We start from the raw sequence: 18,264 nt of genomic DNA, 5'->3' as shown, positions 1-18,264 counted from the left end.
TCAAGTAACTCGTCCGGTCTGAAAAGATAGTAAAAAACCTTATGAAAAGTTATGCTGAATATTGGGCTATCTGAAACAAATTATAATAAAATTTTGGGGGGAAAGATGGCTGATTAAATTTGTGCATGTAATGTTGGATGATTATTACACAAAGAACTTGTTCTGAAAAGATATAATAAAGCCTTTTGAAAAGTATTGCTTGATCTTGGGGTGTGCAAAAAAGTCATAAAGTAAAGTTGTGGTGAAAAAGATAAGTACTTCAACTTTTAAACTTGGATTAGTAAGGACATTAAGAAAATAGCTTGTTCTGAAATGCCTTTTAAAAGCATTGCTTAGTGTTGGGGTGTGCAAAAAATTGTAAAGTAAAATTATAGCGAAAAGGATGGTTGCTTCAACTTGTAAAATTGGTTTAGGAGGAATATTGAGAAAAGAACTTATTCTGAGATACCTTTTGAAAAGTATTGCTTGATGTTGGGACATTCAAAAAGCTGTAAAGTAAAGTTGTGGGTGAAAAGGATGGGTACTTCAACTTGTAAAATGGGTTTAGGAATGACATTAAGAAAGGAACTTGTTCTGAAAAGATATAATAAGGCCTTTTGAAATGTGGGGGCCCTTCTGTGTCTCAAGTGCACAAAAAAGTATTAAAAAATGGGGAGGGGACTCTTTGGGGGCTCAGGGGGCCTTTGGGGGTTTGGGGGGCCCTTGGGGGGCCGGGTGGTCCTTTGGGAGCCCGGGGGCTTCCTTTGGGGTTGGGGTAGGGGGATCGGAGCCCTTTGGGGGCTGGGGTAGAGGACCTCACAACACTGTTCAAATAGAACTTGTGTATTATAACGACCACAGAGTTTCACCCTCAAATCCTCTTCTAAATCATCTTCTAAAATGTCTCTAACTGTTTCGCCCAAATAATTCCCTAAAATTTCTAAGACGGTTTCGCCCAAGTAATCTCTAAACGTAGTATCTGCGAGTTCCATTTGTTTTGACATCCCTTCGCTGTCACATTTGAAATTCCTAGGAAACCCTTTCCCGCGTTAATCTCTTCATCTCTAAGATCAAAACATTCGCCCGGAAACATTTCTCCTGGATGAACACCAACAAATCAATCGACCTTGACATCATCCGTCAGACATTAATAAACTTCACCCGGAAACAATTCTCCTGGACGAACACCAACAAATCAATCAACCTTGACATTTCTTGGAAATCCATTTCCCCTAGGGAGTCTATGCCACGAGCTCATGAGGTTAGGTTAGGTTACGCAATCAATTTCTGGGAAACGTGTTCTCCCGTGGGATGCCATGCCCATATATGATGGCCCGTCGGACTGACAGCACAGATGTTCTCTCTAGGGACTATAAGTCCATATATGGACTCCCCCTCGGAGTTATAGGGTCCTCTCTATTCATATAAACCCCGACCCACCCACCCCCACCTACCAGAAAAAAAATCCCCCCTGAAAACGTCTGTATACTTCCCAATAACCAATACAATATGTTAACATTGGGTAAAGTTCATAAATTTCAGCCCTCCCCTTGGGGACTTCGGGGGATTAAGTCATCCTAAAAGTCATATTTATCATATTTTCGGCCATGCTGAACAAAATGGCTATCTCAAAATTTTTATCGGGTGACTTTGTGAAAAAAATGAGCGTGGGAGGGGGCCTAGTTGGCCTCCATTTTTTGGTCACTTAAAAGGGGCACTAGAACTTTTAATTTCCGTTCCAATGAGCTCTCCCACGATATTCTAGGACCACTGGGTGGGTACGATCACCCCTGGTAAAAAAAAACAAACAACACAAAAAAAAAAAAAAAACACGCATCCGTGATCTATCTTGTGGCAAAAAATGCAAAATTCCACATTTTTGTAGATAGGTGCTTGAAACCTCTACAGTAGGGTTATCTGTTACGATGAATATGATGGTGTGATTTTCATTAAGGTTCTATAGCTTTTAGGGGGTCTTTCCCCCTTTTTTCTAAAATCAGACAAATTTTCTCAGGCGCGTAACTTTTGATGGGTAAGACTAAACTTGATGAAACTTATATATTTGAAATCAGGATTAAAATTTAATTCTTTTGATCTATCTATTGGTATCAAAACTCCGTTTTTTAGAGTTTCGGTTACCATTGAGCCGGGTCGCTCCTTACTAACAGTTCGTTACCACGAACTGTTTGATCAACTAAAGTATTATATTTGCATCATATTTTGACATATTTTGACATTAGGATTAACCTAACTTCACTTCTCGAGTGCCTTCTGAATAATACAGGAGTACCTATTTGCTTTTCATGTATAGATTAGATAAATATTCAGAGAATCATCTTCCGCTAATGTTAGTTATTTTTTGTTTCTTTGAGCTTTGATTAGGAGCAAATAAATTTACGTCAGATCACCTGAAAAGGAAAAACCTGAGACAGTTCAGATGGAAATTATCGCATTACATTTCAGTGAGGCAGATTTTCCCGCCTCATCAGTCAAAAATGTGAAATGTGAGTTTTTTGACCATTGGGATTTAGCAAAAACAACAACAAAATATTCCGTATATGAAGGAGGCTGCCCCTCTCTCGATCCTTGCTCTTTTCACTAAAGTCTTACAGTTCTTGAAAAATACTTCTCTTTAAAATTCAACGGCCCTTGTGTCTGAGCAGTACTTTATAAAGAATTGTGCGAAAAAGTCAGACTTTAGCGTAAAAAGCGAGGGTTGAGGAAGGGACTATCTCCCTCATATACGTAAAATTTCTGTTCGTTTTAAGTTTTGATGTTGCTCTTTATTTTCAGTTGAAAAAACTTGTTTTTTTTTAGTCTAGCTTCTGATCATTTTTTCAAATTATGCCAAGAAATTACATTTCTTCCCCCTGAAAAATTTCCCTGGAAATTCCCCTGCAACTAGACCCGTGGGAGGGGTCTAGTTACCCTCCAATCTTTTTGGTCACTTAAAAGGGGCACTAGAACTTCTGATTTCCGATCTAATGAGCCCTCTCTCTATCTTCTGCGATCAAATGACTCGTATACGATCACCCCTGAAAAAAAAACAAATAAACGAAGCATCCGTTTTCTTTCTTCTGGCAAAAAATGCAAAATTTTATACTTTCGTCTATAGGAACTTGGAACCTCTACTGTAGGGTTTTCTGATATGTAGAAGCTGGTGATGTGATTTTCATTAAAATCTTTTAAATGTTTGAAGGCGTTTCCCCCTTTTTCGAAAATTGTGGAAATTTTTCCAGTCTCGTATATGTTGATGGGTAACATTAAACATGATGAAGTTTATATATTTGGAATCAGCATAAAAATTGAATTCTTTTTATGTATCTCCTGTTATCAAAATTGATTTTTTGGAGTTTTGGTTACTATTGAGCCGAGTCGTTCCTTACTTGAAGTTCCTTATCTTACAGTTCCGAACAGCATGAGGCCTGATGGGGTGAAATCTCCCTTCATGTTGGGGAGATTGTTGTTTAATTGTAATAATTATACTCTGTTTTGAAAAGTAAATACATTAAATTAGCTCTTTTTCTCGAAATATTGCTATACAAAAGTTAAATTTGAAATTTTTTCTTAAGGTCAAAATTTTTGACCTTTTGTCCCAATTCTTTAATGACTGCTCAAAGATATGTAACACGGATTTGGAATAAGAATTATTTTTAAAGCAATATAAACCTTTAGTGAACTGAGTAGGGGCTTGAAGAGAGGGCAGACCCTACGAAATAATTTCTGTTCGTTTGAAGTTTAATGTAGCTCTTTACTTTCATTTGAGAAAACTTGTTTTTTTTATTTAACTCTTACAAAAACCCCAGGTGATGATTTACTATACATGGTTTCAAATATAGTATCTAATAAGTTCTTAAAATGTTTTATTTTTTAGTAATGTATCAAATGCGGAACAAATTAATATAACTTACCGGACAAAAAGAATGAATGTTCTTTTAATCGTAGTGAGTCTAATACAAAAAGCCTAGCAACTCGTACTGCCAAAGAATAGGTTTCCAAACATCCCGGAGTAAACTAAAAGGCGGAATATAATCTCCTGCAACCAAAAATCAAAAGAAGCCTGATGTTATCAATGGCCACTAAGTCCACTTAAAAACTGAAGCTCGAAACTGAGAACAATATGGATAATTTGACTCCTTGATAAAGAGCTTCAAATCAAAGACTACAAATCTTAATCCTAAGTTATAACTGTACCTTAAAAAAAAAGTAGTTTGGACAATAGCTTTCTGATTTGTTTACCAGATTGAATGAATCTGTCCGTATTCAAATAGCTTCCCATAATATAAAAGAAAGACTGTATAAAGAAATCCGAATGAACAAATAAAAAAGATTGACAAAATACTGTCAACTGTTATTGGTAGCTCCGAGTATAGTGGCGCTAATTGATGATAATGTAGAGGGGATTTTTTTTTTTTTTTTTTTTTTTTTTTTTTCTAATGAAGATTACAAAAAAAGCGTTTTCAAAATTCAGGGGATAGTTTTTTCTCAGTTTTCTTTTAACGAAAATCAAAAGTATTTTCCAATATCAATTTGTTTGTTTTGATTTTACAATGAAAGATTAAAAGAACATATTTTTCAAAATCCCGAGGATTATCCTCCCCCTTTAGTTGGCACCCCTGTATGATATTTGTTAAAACCTTGTTATGGAGTTTTCAAGCTCCTATCTACTAAAAGACGTTTGCATTTGTTCCAAAAAAGTGGTCAAAGATGTGTGTTTATTTGTGGTTTTTTTTTTTTTTTTTTTTTTTTTTTTTTTTTTTAGTGTGATCGTTTTAAACCATTGGTTCTAGAAATTTTGAAAAAAACACAAGACTTTTAGTGTCCCCTTTTAAGGGGCAGAAAAGATTGTACTACTGCAAAATAACGATTTCTATCATTTTGTGGCGCGAAATCACCATTAGGTGCCAAATCCCAAAAGGTGCCAAAAAGCCATCGAGTGAAAATTCTGAAGTTGCTAATCGATTTAAAATTATCAAAAACTAGACATTGAGCTTTCAAGTTTCAGAGGTACCAATGCCGGGTGGCGGTTCATCCGTCCCTAAAGATGCACATAGCCAATTGAAATTAAACATCTTATAGACATTTGTTTTAAAGCTTCATTTAAATAATTTGATTTATTTGAGGTTTGATGATAGAAAAAAAGCTTTTTGGCCTTCAGAAGCTTTTTTCTTCAATACCAATATTTTTCATTGCCTTTTTTCCGGTGCATTGTGGTTCTCTTTGCCCGGGAAGTTGCAGCTGCAAGTTTCAAACTGAGCAGGGACGAAAAGATGTGTGGCCCATTTTTGGGCACCCCAACACTCTTCTCCCTCCAAAATAAAACACTTTTCTTTTCCTTAACCCAAGAAACAATACTTGAAAATTTTAAGCCAATCAAAAAGTAGCCCTTTTTATGGCTGTAGTTTTGACAGGACCCGTGCCTTCAAACAAAAATTGTTCTTGAACATTAGGATGTATTTGACCAGGGATGTACGGTTTAAGTTTAAAGCTACTAAAAATCAAGGTTTTTTGGCCCTTTTGAGGGCCCCTTTTCCAGACGAACTAATATTTTTGTCTGTTTTTCCGAATTTGGGTCCCTTGACCCAAGATGTAATTGCTAAAAATACGAAAAACAATATTTTCTGGCACAAGATTTTCGTGGCTGGTCCCCTCAAACTAATTTTACTTAAACAGGGTTTGCTTGGCCAAGGAAATTTACGGGGTGTGAGCTTCAAGTCGTTCAGAGAGAAACAAAAAAAGAAATTCGTACTTTTTTCAGGGGGTTGAAGCAATGTTTTTTTTCTGTTTTCTGGTGCATTGGATCTTCTTGAAATAATGAATTAAGGCTATAGGTTTTGAGCGGATAGCAAAATATTTTTGGCCTTTTTAAACTTTGTTTTGGGGGTCCCTTTCTACATTTGGTTTCCCTTGACCCCGGGACTAATGGTCAAGGCCATATCCAGGGGGCAAGGTTTTAATCACCCTCCCCCCTCGAAATTTTTTTTCGACTCATAAAAACGTAACAAAAATGTATATAAATACATTTTTGGTGCGTTGTTTACCCCCCCCCACCTGCCCTGTAAAAAAATACTGGTTACGCCCTTGATTATGGATGTAAGTTCAAAGTTATCTGGAATAATACATTTCTTGAATCGTTTCAGGGCTTCCTAACGCAAATCTCCCCCAAACAAATTATTTGGTTTCCTTAGTACAGGCAACGATTCTTGGAAGTTCAAACAAATCGGAAAGAAATGTTTCTGTGGCTAATTTCAGGTCCCTTACTCGGAGAATTTGGGGCAAAACTGAAAAAAAAATTTGGCCCGGAGAACGATCCATAAAAGTGTTGAACAAATCGGCCACCCAAATCTAACATACGAATTTCTCAGTATCAGTCAAAATAAACTTCCCGTAAAAGAAGTTTTTCAGAGAAAAGTAAAGAGCCATATTAAACACAGGACCAGCAAAGATAAATTTCTATAACAATTTAAACTTAAAACGACCAAAAAAAAAACTGTCAAAGAATAAACAAAGCCCAAAATAAACAGAGTCAAAATAAGCGATCATATAGATGAATGAATAAATCCTAAAATGAGTATAAATTAACTTGACTATTTAAGACCAACTTAAAATGAACAGAAGTCACTACGAACATGAGTTTGGCAACTGCCTCACTCCCCTCTCCTAAACGTAAAAGTTCTAACGACTATTGCGCCATTTCCGTTTGAATTTTGTCCCAATTCTTTAACAATAACCGCTGAAACACAAGGGTCGTTTAATTAGAACAATAAGACACTTTTCTAAAAGTACTAAAAAATTTTAGCGTAAAGAGCGAGGTGTTGAGGAGGGGGGCAACCCCCTTTATATACTAATAATTTTTGTTCGTTTTAAGTTTTAATGTTGCTTCTTACTTTCAGTTGAAAAAACTTCTTTTTTTTTATTTAATAGGAATAAGGATTCATTCCCTTTTAACTCCAATAGGAAGACATAAACAAAAACCTAATCTTCTTTGTATACGACGTGAATCTTCATCCCGCTGTTTTTAAAACCCTGAGCTATCTTTAAAAAACATTCTCTGCTTTTGTTAGAGAATTTAAATTTTCAAGGGAAAAATTAATGATTGGAACAAGTTTATGGAATAACTTCAAAAAGCTGTTTGTGCGGGAACAAAACAATGCGAATGATCAAGAATCTTTTCAAGATAGTGCAGAGGTGGTTTTAGAGGGGAGAGGCAGAGGGTGCACTTGCCCCGGGAGCAGAAATTTTTGGGGTGCAAAATTTCAAATATAGTCAAATATTGAAACCACCTCCCCGCGGAAATATCCTTTTGACAATTCAATCCCGGACAAGTACTCTAAACCCCTCCGTGCGTAAAATTGAGACACAACCTTGCGAATTACTGAGGATCCACAGGACAAATTATGAGCTGATGATTTGGGATTGAAAACTAAATATTCACATTTATCAACATTCAAAACAACACCAACATCCCGAAACATCATAGAAATATATTGCACAGATAATGCCAAAATAGACTTGGTTTGGCTTAAAATTAGCAGATCGTCCGTATACGCAACATAAGACACATCAGATAAATTATAAAAATACGAAGGCTTGATTTCTAATAATACATTTTGAATGCAAGCAATAAATAAATAAGGCGATAGCACTCCACTTCGCAGTATTCCAGATTGAACTGGTATATTACCGCAGTATCCTGTACCAGATTTTCAACGAAGAAACGAATTACTATAGTAAAATTTAAGTACATGTATGACAGAAGGGTTCAATCCAAACTCTGACAAAGAGTGCCGCACTTGTGCATGGCAAATACTATCGAATGCTTTAGACAAATCTAAAGTGCAAATATGTAATTTTAGTCTGGGCATCATAAAGAACTGAAGCTAAAACCTTATGCGCATGTTGGCACCCAATACGAGGTTGAAACCCAAATTGGTTTGAGTCTTTCGCAGTTCGTTCAATAATATATTGGAGCAGAACATGTTCAAAAATCTTACTAATATCGCAACCACGTTTAAGAATTGAAGTTACCGTTACGCAAAGGAAGGAATCAGGCACCATTGACAAACATAAACAGAACTGAAAAAGTAACTGGAGCTGAGCGACTAATGCCGGACAATCACAATGTAAATGGTGAGCGCTAATCCCATTAAGATCACTCGATTTAGACTTAAGTTTAAGCATACAATTAACAATACTTTTAGTTGAGACGGGAATAACATGACGTTGCAAAACTTTAGGTGGCAAAAATTTAGCACTGAAAATAATAATGAACACTATACTCAATCTTACAAAAAATATTTTTATAATGCCTAGCCAAGCAGATTCTGGGATAACATCACTGGTCCCTAAGGAATTTAGACGCATTAATGACTTCTTTCCATTGTACTGCACTTTTAGGGAACTCAGCACCATTGTATCGAACCCAACGAAGATACCGTTTAAACTCCGCTTTTGTCTTACTTTTTATATCAAAAACTTCGCCTCTGCCCACACGCAATCAAGATGCGAAGCCAGATTTTAGCACGATTTTTGACGGCTTTAAGACCCGGGCCTTCTTTCCAAATTAGACTTCGAGTTTTGAGTTTAACCCGGACAAGGGGGACAGCCACATTTTCAGCTTGTTTTATGCACTCAATTAAGCGACGGTAATAACTATTCAGTTGCACTCTGGTTTGTGTCGAATAAACAGTCGTGCACAGTAGATTAAAAGGGATCTTGATGCAGGACAACAGAGCTGTAAGGGTAGAAATATATAAAGACCAATAGGCTTTGCTCCACTCTCGTTTCACGCACCATTTTTTATAAGTAGTTGCACAAGGGTTATTAGATGGATCAGCGGTTAATCTCACAGTAAGGGGAAGGTGGTCAAAATTACGTTCGTCTTCGTCAACATTAACGACAGAACAGGGAACATCGGTGGAGCAGATACAATGATCAATTTTGGTCACAGTACCACTATTATGAATAAAACTGTAATTATGAGCTTTGGGTACTATACGGTAACCAATTGGCAGCGAATCTAAATTTAAGTTTCTAAAGTGGAGGAGCTATGAACATCACAATTGAAATCACGTATCACTAGCCACCGATACCCATGCTTTTCAATATTGCATAACAGAATTTTAAGGAATAAGCAGGCATTAGAAAACTTAGTAAGTGAAGCTAGACGTTTCTGATCGCAGGGAAGACATACATTTATAAATACGAGGCAACCATGTCGTATTGCCATAATATTATCAGAGGAATGAAATAAGACAGGTGACAAAGGACTGGCTAACCGTTTGATAACACATGCAAGGCACCCGGAGGGTCGGCCTTTTGTTTTGCAGGCATTGGTGGAAAATACAATGTGGTGGCTGCTTCTTCGTAGAGAGTTAACGGAGATGGCATGAAGTAAATGTTTTTGCAAGAATAAAATGTCAAAATCATTCATTTTTTTATTTAATGGGCCATCTTTATCTTTCGTGCAATTGATATTAAAAGAGCAGATTGAAACGGACAATTCAACAATCATTTCCGAATCACACGTTTGCTCAGGACATCACGCAAAATACGACATTTTAGGCTACACGTTGCGTGACTACCCTCACAATTAGCGCATTTTGGATTAAAAACATAGGGGGAATCACGGAATGATACATGAGAGCCGGCGCAACGGCTGCATTTTGTTGGCTTATCGTATTTGGTTTTCATGTGGTTGTGAGATTGACGATTATGACAGCATCGGGGCAGGTGCAGGAATTTAGAGACCTGGAAGGATTCATAACCCACCTTGAGCCCGAGTTGTAGGCTATTACTCTGGGCTACAGCATCGGCAAAGGTAATTTTCACATTCAGGGAATTTCCCAAACGTTCAGCGTCGATGACACCTTCACATTCCTTAAAAATCATCGCATCATAATTAGCGAGCAATCCCTTAACAATGCCATGAATTTTTTTCCAAGCACCATGACTTCACAGCTATTCAACACGATTGGAGCCGAATCACTGAAAATCTTTGCTGCAGATTGACTAATCTGAACGAACAGCTTATCGCCAGATGGCTTCGAAATGATAACGGTGGCGGTCCTTTCAGTATGGGGACTAGCATAAGGAATGGGATGTGACGGAAAATTTAAATCATAAGCTGTTACCTTTTCTTTGATGTTTTTAAGGGTACTACCCAGAGCACAAATTTTGGCAGCAAGTTTATGATAAGCAACAGAAGGATTTACAGGCACTTCAGTGGGTGAAATGATTACGTACGTTGGCACTGTTAACTCCTCATTTTCGCATTTCCGAAGCAAATCAATCATATCTTTCACATGCCAAATGGAGGCATTATCACCTTGTCTCCTTGTGGTTGTTTTGGTACTAGGCTAGGGTATATTTCTGCCCATAAATCAACTTTAGCATCTTTGAGAATATTTTCAGGAAAAAACTCCACTGCATGACTAATAATAACTTCATTATCAATACCCGATCGAATGTTAGATTGGATAAAATTAAGAGCAGATGAATGCGAAAACATTATTATTTTTACTTAGCTCAACCCAAAAATGTCTAGGTCTGAAACATAGCCAAAATTAATCCCTTATCCAGGTAAAAAAAAGTCCATCAAATTTTCATATGCAATCATTAAAACTAGCGTTAAAGTCCATATAAATCTGCACTCTCAATGTTAGGCTATAATATATTCCAAAGTTAATCCGGCTTAAAATTGAACTATTGTACACTGGTCAGATGCCAAATGAGTATTGGTTACTGGGAAGTATATAAACATTTTTTGGGGGGTTTACTGACGGGTGGTTACGTGGGAGGATCTTGCCATGGAGAAAATTTTCTTGCGGTATTGGAATTTTCCACGGAGGGGGAGCCGAATTTCCCGTCATTATTTAAAAAACGACCAGAAATTAAATAAAAAATAAGTTTTTTCAACTGAAAGTAAGGAGCAACATTAAAACTTAAAACGAACAGAAAGTATTAAGTATATGAGGGGGATGCCTTCTTCATAATAATACCTCGCCCTTTACGCGAAAGTTTTTGTAGAACTTTAAAAGCAGCTCATTATTCTATTTATTCGAATATCAGGAGTCATTCTTAAATGATTGGAACAAAAAGTCCCTCTCATATGCGTAATAATTTCTGTTTGTTTTAAGTTTTAATGTTGTTCCTTAATTTCAGTTGAAAAAACTTATTTGTTCTTTTATATAATTTTCAATAAAAATGAAAGCAAAGCTAAATCATCATATTAAATATCCTTAAGTCCCACATAAAGTGAGATTTTGCTAACACCGAGATTTAGCTACTGTTAAGAGCCTATCAGAATTTTTCATAGATTTTCGAGCCAGTCATGAAGTCCTGTGAAAAATCTAATTGTCTCAAATTAGGGCTAGCTAAATCTGGTTATTATTAAAACCTCAATGTTAATGGACCCTCCACGACATTACCTCACGGGAGTTTTAGTTTTTGCCTTTCTGTTTTGCTGGTTTTTGTAGATTGTTTTATTCAAGCAAAACTGTGATAAGTCAATTGCTTGTTCCAAGACAATGTAGAAGAACCGCAGAATAGTAAGGACAAATATACTAAACAAATCCCAAAGAAAGAAAGGAGGCAAAGATGTTGACTTGAGTAAAATACTATACCGAATCAATATCCCTGGATTAAAATGATGATTATACCAATCGGTTTTAATCAATTCAATAGTAAAAGCATCAACAACGGCCAGAAAATATAAGTACTTCCAATTTGATAACACCAGAATGTTGACATATATTTTATTCCACCATTTAGGGTAATTTTTATTTTGGCCCTGTCCGGTTTCAGGTTATTTAAGTAAACCGATCACAGTAGTTTGGAACTATTGATTTGATGGCCAAATTTTCGATCACCTTGTCATTATCTTGAAAAAAAACTCAAAAAAATAAATAAAAATAAATACGGTACTTACGTTTTATACAAAACACAACCGAGAAGCTAGCTCTCTTAGATGTGAGAAAACCGGTTTTATCTGTCTGTATTCAAAGATATTTAGCTAAGGTTCAGTGAAAAAACTACGATGAAGTATATTTTAATTAACTAATTAATATATAGAGTTGGTATTTTGGTTAGGTTAGGTTGGGCTAGGTATTTAATATAATGCGTCTTGGGCGGCCTGTTTTCCTTAATTTTTCGTCCTATTTTCCATAATTTTGTTTCTAAATTATTATATTTTGGCATATTTTATTATGAATAACCCGACTTCACTTCTCGAGTGTGTTTGGTATAGTACTTAAGTACCAAAAATACTATTTATTGGAATGCTTTATTATTGTTTGCTGGAAAAAAAAACATGAAGGAGCAATCCTTATGATTTCACGATTTACGAAAAAGAGACATTAGTGAAATTTGGCATACAACCAAAGCACATTTTTTCTTAGATAAAACGCAGGACTAGTCATTTTCATTCCCTACTGACCTGCCATAACATTTTCACAGTAAGGCAATAGAAAAAAATCAACAATAAAATTAATTCTTCTTTATGGAACAGGAATTATTTTTATAAGACTCTGTTTTTGACTACAAGCTATTAACCCTAAATATTTGCAGTTCTTTAAAAGAAAAGAAAAAACTAATCCTTAGTGACATGGGCGTATCTGTATAAGTGGCTATCTATACTAAACAAAACCTTAAAGAAGCAATTTTATTATTTTTTTGATAAAATGAAACACTGGTGAAATTGAATCTTCTACCAAGGCTTATTATTTCTTAGCCGGGGAATATTCCATCTTCATTTCCTATTGATTCGCCATTAGTTTGAGCAATATTTTCTCGAGGCAATAGAAGATATCAACAGTAAAACTAATCTCTTTCTGTGCGACGTGAATGGCATCCCCCTTTTTCAAACTCGAAGCTATTTTCTTAAAAAATTCACGATTGTTTCTTTTATCCTTCTAAATAACAAAGAAAGGAAATATGTAATTTATGAAAAATCATTCTTTATGAAAAGGAAGGAAATGTGAATCCTATGAAATTTCCATGTAAATAAGTATTGTTCTTCCGACATATCTATACTCAAATAAACAATTCAGATCGATTAAGCTCATGTTTGATAGTGTCTTTATTCTTAAGAAAATTTTATAGACTTGTAAAATTAAAAACTTCACTTGTACGAATGACCACTAATAAGGTTCTAAGGTTACTAAGGTTCATATTCATAGCAAGACTAGCAGTAAAGCCCGTTGGACGACAGGCATAAGAAAGAATAAAGCCGTAGCGTATTCTCTGTTTTGAGAACAAGTAAAAAAATATTTTACCCCTCAACACAGCTTTAAACCCCCATACCCCCCTCTCAAACAAAAATTCCTTAATATTTTTACTCGACTCCCCAGCAGTGAGACAGAACAGGTACTCTTACCAATACTGTGTAAATTATTTAATTCGTCACCGTTCAAAATAAATCTACTGATTATATGAATAATAAAATACACTTGCTTGACCTTTAGCTTTAGGTATCTGTTTTTTTTTTTTCATTGCTGAAGATTAGTGGTTGGCTGGGAGTTTCGGACACGTTCGAAACCTCTCAAGTTCGAAGCGAAGGTTTAACTTCGCTTCATAGTTAAAGTTTATGTTGAAAGACTGGCTTGTTAAGACAACTGCCGTAATTCAGAAGCAGCTATGTTGCAAGATGCACATTTTAAAAGGAAAATGGGGACTAAAAACTCAGCCCTGCATTTTTTTTGTTGTCAAGAAAATACCAATACTAGATTTACATCAATATAATTCTAGGTAAAACTAGAAATATCACATTATTGCATCTTTTGAATTGCCTCAGCCGTGATTCCTTTACGTGACTATTTCCACAAGTTGCTGCGGGTCAAGTGCATATGACTCACTCCCGTAGCGTAGTGCAGAGTTGCCAACTGGACACATTTTATGTCAAAAGGACACATCCCCATATGCCAGGATAGAATGAAATAAAAGGGGAAAAAGTGACACATTTTACATATTTGGGACATAAAAGGGCAAAAAGGGACATATTTTATAAATTTATTACGTATTACGAAACATTTCCGCACTGGATTATATATTTTCGTAGAAAAAAAATGTTACTTTTCACCAAAGTGGTGCTTTTTCTCGGTATTACTTTTTGAGCATTATGGTTTTGCCAGAGATGTTGTAAGTAAAAGAATTTCTCCAAAATAAGGGTTTTACATGTTTATATGAATTTCGTGCTTTCACACTTGGGCATTTTGTATGAATGAATTATGTGAATTTTTTTCGTTTTAATTATATTTTATGTTACCTGCCCACTTTGAAAGAGGTTTACAAAGCGTCTTTTGGTCAATAATACAACAGGAAAAAAATCACCTCTAGTTTTTGAGATTTCAAGATGGACACATTTTAGCTAAAAATGACATATTTCTGGATGCTCCGGGGACACATTCATGGACCAAATAGTTGCCGATCCTGGCACAGTGCCGTGTATTTTCAGGTAGTTTTCAGCTACATTCATATGAATATTCGAACCGACTAACATTCAGAATAGATTCACAAATGCACTTTTTAGATCTGCAAAGTTGCACAATTTGAATTCTAATTCCTCGCCCCTATGAATCTGCTGTGCAAATTTTTGTGCTACAGAATTTGCTGCATAAACTACTAAGTTATCATAGCCTTCTTTTACATTGAAATAATTATTTAAGTCATTACTTGTGTACCAAGTGGTTCTTTGTACCACTTTTTCTCTTGTAGGGTGTTTAAAGTCTTAATTCTGCTTATCAATAAATGTTCATATAAATACATGTATTTTTTTTTATATAGAGATATCGACAAGGCCCACAATAAGCCAGTTTTTGTCCTGCAACGGTAAATGTGGGCTGACTCCTGTGACTCCTGATGGAAGTACCTGTTACTGCGGCCCAACATGTTTGAGCGAAGGCACTTGCTGTATGGATTATACAATCTATTGCTTGTCAAGTAAGTATACTTCATCATTAAGGAAATAGGCACAGATAGGATGGTTTTAACAATTTCCATTAAGCATATTATCTCGAATGATGATCAGCGCCTTATATATTAGGACCCTACCCTAATTCTCATGCTTAGGGAGTTTGTTGACCTAGAGGGTTTTTCTTAGTTCCTATTGTACATCCACTAGGTTAAATAATAATCTAAAGCCGAACTCGCCAGCCATGACAAAAATCTTTTGTGGTGCTTAATCACAGTAGCAACAATTGTATATATAAATATTATTATTTTTTTCTCTTGGTTTTAGATTTTATTCTTTTATTTTTTTCTTGGTTTTAGATTTTTTGGTTTTTTTTTCTAGATTTTATCTTTGTTTTTCGTTGTTAAAAAGCCACGTTTCATGCGGTCGATGTATCCTTGTCGTTTTATTTTGTTTTTTTCTTCTACTGACCCAAGTCCTATTTGTTTTAATCATCTTGAGATTTTTATCTCTCTTTATTTTTATCCACTAGGTTTTACTCTGTTCACTTCAACTAATCAAATGTTTTGAAAGTTTAAGGATCTCTTGAGATTTCAAGCTAGAGATGTGATAAATAGGACTTACAGTGTGTGTTTTCAGCTAAGATTGTTTTGCGTGCCTCATCGTCGGCTGACCGTCACAAGGACAAAAGGCCTATTAGCGAACTCTGCCAGGGGACTAGTGATCATAGAAAACTGTTGAGTATATGTGGTTTGACTGCGAAATTTGACTGAAAACAATTAAAATTTACCTCTCTTTCGTCAGCAAGCTTGTCAATCAAAGCAGGTACCACCACTGGGGTCTCCCAACGCAACCAAATTGCTTAAGAGATAATTCATTTGAGATGACTTTTGGCATTTTCCTAACAGGTATGCTAGAACTTTTTTAGGAATTGCCTTTTCCTGAACTAAGATTTTCTGGAAAGTAGGTATGATCTTTTAGTTTTCTGTAATTTATTAAGATCTCTTATTCAAGTTCTACAATTTATGGCAAGAACACTCAATCAATCCTAAACATTTTGGCCACACAAACTAATAGAGTTTATAATGGACGAGATAGTGTGATCTTTTAAGGCATCGCATCTTCTTGAGATTGAGTCAACACTGCCCTTCTGATGTTGTTGCTCCAAAGGTAAAATTAAGATCTAAACCTTCCTTGTAAAATTTGTAAACGTTGATTGTAACGCTTATCAATTAGAAAATAAACTATATTTTTCTTCATATGAAGCTAAACTACGGCTAATTGCTCATACTTACTAAATTTTAGGCTCGAGTTCCAAACGTAGAAGTTAAAAGAAGTATTATGGTTACAGCAGAGGCTACAACCTTAGTAAACAGTAAACCACGGCCTATTGCAGCCAAAATATAAAAAAAGTCCTTTTAAGACACTTTCGAATGAGAAAAATCTCTCATGTTTTAACATAGTAACTTAATTAGAGAAACTAAATTTCTCTATAGTAACTACTAACTACTAAAAATAGTAACCAAAAAAGTAATTGCTCATAATTACTAAATTTTAGGCTCGAGTTCCAAACTTAGAAGTTTAAAGAAGTATTATGGTTACAGCAGATGCTGCAACCTAGTAAACAGTAAACCACGGCCTACTGCAGCCAAAATTAAAAAAAGAGGCTTTTTAATAGACTTTCGAATGAGAAAAATTTCTCATGTTTAAACATAGTAACTTAATTAAAGGAAAAAAAATCTCTATTTTAAAAATAGAAACTACCAATGACATTCAATTGAGCAGTAATTTATTACGAGAAGAATTTTCTGAGAATTAAAAAACAGTACTAAAGTCCTCAAAAATGAAGTCTTGTTAAAGTAAAAAGGACGTTATTAGATTTTCCATTGTTATAAAGCTATAAACAGAGTTTTACAGTGCTCCACCTGGAAGTAAGAGAAAATCACATTTTTACATTGCCGCTCTTGTTTTTCTCCTTTTTTGTTTAAACAAAAGTCACCCTTGCAATATAAAACAAATTATAGCATACAAATTAGTTAAATTTAACCCAGGCTGTTTGGCCTTTTGACGACCTTGTTTTTTAGCTATGGTGTTTGGTATTTGATTATCAAAGCCAGAAATGACTCAACTTTATTGTTAAGCTAGCTACATCAGTGCTGTTATATCCTCCTTTATCTGATGGAAGGTAATTAGTTAGATGAAAGCCTTTTCTGGTTGAAGTGAGTTGAAAAAAGGACACTGTTCATTTATCTCTATTCGCATCAAAATGATCTAAATTGAATTCAAAAGGAGCGAATAAACTTGAAATGAATGAGATAGAGAGTTAAGATAGAAAAAAAGAATTAGAAAGAGCAAACGTGTAAGAAATCTTGACTTTGGTGATTCAGAATGCACAAGGAACACATTTTACTGGAGTGACAAAATAGTGAAATCCGACTTCCGATGTCCTATCTTTTATTAATGAGAATTGGTTTTCAAGGTCTTAGAGTTGCTAAAAAGACTTTTAAAGCTTCAGTTTCCAACTGAGTAGGCTATACGTGTGAAAAAACGTGAATTTAGAAATTTTGAAACCCCTGGATTATTGAGACCCTAATGAGACATGATAAAAGAAAGGATTGAACGAATAGGTAAAGTATTGTGGTTTCAGTGTTAGTTATATCCCTAAAAATAGAAAATGTCAGATAATACCCATCATGCACGTTTGCATAGGGTTCCGTGGAAATGGCCTATTAAATCGTGAGACGTATTTCCCCATTTCCTGCGTTTTTTTCTGTCCCCCCCCCCCCATAAAGACCCCTTTGTTAAACACATTCCTGTCTACGTGCTCTACACAAAGTGACTTAAATAAGTCAAACAACCGTTTGCTTACTTGCCCTTTTTGCCACATATTATAACTAAAAAATTTGAATAAAAAAGAGACCAAAGGAAAAGTAAGCAGCAAACAAACAGTATACACAGCAACTGCTAATTGATCGGTCTCAATTAGCTGACTTTGATGGCTAATTGAATTCAAACAAATATGAAATAATATTTGAGAAGTAACCTTACTTTGTTGGCACGCTGTGGTAGTACTGATAATTGTAAAACAACAAAACCATAACAATAAAACAAATGCAACTCATTACACTGGAAACAGGTAACACCGCTCCGAAATTGTATAAAAAGTCTTTTTTTAATTACAAGTACCATGATTTTGAATAAAAAATTACGAAAATGTGTAATGTATTTTGAAGGCTATCGCCGTGAAGTATCTGATCAGCTTAATCCAAAATGTAATAGAATAAAATGTGATATAAATCTTCATCAACTTTTCTGCCTTTAAGTGTATCACTTGACCATCTGCTGTAGGTTCCAAAGCCTGTTACCAACTGTTGGAA

At 35.3% G+C, this 18,264-nt stretch overlaps 1 protein-coding gene across 2 annotated transcripts in view; it reads left to right on the top strand.

Moving 5' to 3' along the window:
- Positions 1 to 18,264, top strand: part of LOC148946802 (uncharacterized) — a 226,332-nt gene that overhangs the window by 138,568 nt on the left and 69,500 nt on the right. For both annotated transcript variants that reach the window (XM_089097151.1, XM_089097152.1), the window contains exon 8: positions 14,761 to 14,916. In XM_089097151.1, the coding sequence (XP_088953277.1) occupies positions 14,761 to 14,916 (156 nt within the window). The remainder of the gene's footprint in view (positions 1 to 14,760; positions 14,917 to 18,264) is intronic.

Source organism: Artemia sp. Qi Xiang Cuo, chromosome 11 (assembly GCF_049724085.1).
Source record: "Artemia sp. Qi Xiang Cuo chromosome 11, ASM4972408v1, whole genome shotgun sequence".
In the NCBI taxonomy this organism is placed as follows: domain Eukaryota; kingdom Metazoa; phylum Arthropoda; class Branchiopoda; order Anostraca; family Artemiidae; genus Artemia; species Artemia sp. Qi Xiang Cuo.
This window is presented reverse-complemented; position numbering and strand designations above follow the sequence as displayed.